Genomic DNA, 1004 nt, shown 5'->3' on the forward strand with positions numbered 1-1004 from the left:
CCCGCCCACCCGGGGGCCCACTCACTCGGAGAACTCCCCGCAGATCCAGGCGGCGGCATACAGCACCTCGCAGATACCATTCCGCTGCGTGTTGCTGGCGACCAGGTGGGCACTGTCCAGGAGGGCTGACATCTGTGACACAGCGAACTTACGAATGGCCTTCACGCGGATGGCCACGTCCAGCATCTGGGCCGCGATAAGGTGGCCATGTCGTGTGCCCTCCAGCCGGGTCAGCTCTACCAGGATGCTGATGTACCTGCGGAGGGGTGGGCAGGCGTGGTGAAAAGCCGCCAGCCAGAGACACAAAGGCTTGCCCCTTTCCTGCCTGAGAAAGAAAACTGAGAGCAAACGGGGGTGACTAGGGGGAGCACAGGGATTTTAACTGTTCCGTGTGACTCTCTGATGGACGCGTGACACCACGCATCCATCAGAATCCTTGGGACTGGACAACACAGGACTCTGACATCAACTATGGACCTCAGTTAATAACAGGAGTCCCTGGGTGGCCCAGTCAACCCACTCACTGCTAACCGAAAGGTTGGAGGTTTGCGTCCACCCAGAGGCACCTCGAAAGAGACGCCTGGAGATTCACCTCACAGCCACTGAAAACCCTAGGGAGCGCAGTTCTACTCTGACGCGCACGGGGTAGGGGTAGCCCTGAGTTGGAGTGGACTCTCCGCAACTAATTTTTTAGTTACTGGCGACGTATCGATATTGGTTCACCAACTGTAACAGACGTACAGATGTTAGTGATGAGGGAAAAGGCGCACCGCGGAGAGGGGGTATACAGAACTCTGCCCTCTCTGCAAAATTCTTCTACAAACCTAAACCTCTCCTAAAAAAACAAGCGTATTTAAAAAAAAAAACAATCGGGAAAAAACACCGATCAGCTCCCTTCAATCAGGTGAACTATGTGATATGTGAACTCTACTGCACACTGGAAGTCGGTGACGTGCTGACAGGTGGGCTGTACGGTGTGTGAGGTGTAGCGCACCATTTGAAGT

General features: G+C 54.6%; 1 protein-coding gene across 1 annotated transcript in view; it reads right to left on the minus strand.

Moving 5' to 3' along the window:
* The window catches only part of AP3D1 (adaptor related protein complex 3 subunit delta 1), a 40917-nt gene that overhangs the window by 18179 nt on the left and 21734 nt on the right, over positions 1–1004 (minus strand). Inside the window, exon 13 of the mRNA XM_023733323.1 lies at positions 26–256. Coding sequence (XP_023589091.1) covers positions 26–256 — 231 coding nt within the window. The remainder of the gene's footprint in view (positions 1–25; positions 257–1004) is intronic.

The sequence above is a fragment of the Trichechus manatus genome, unplaced genomic scaffold (assembly GCF_000243295.1).
Source record: "Trichechus manatus latirostris isolate Lorelei unplaced genomic scaffold, TriManLat1.0 scaffold00057, whole genome shotgun sequence".
NCBI lineage: Eukaryota > Metazoa > Chordata > Mammalia > Sirenia > Trichechidae > Trichechus > Trichechus manatus.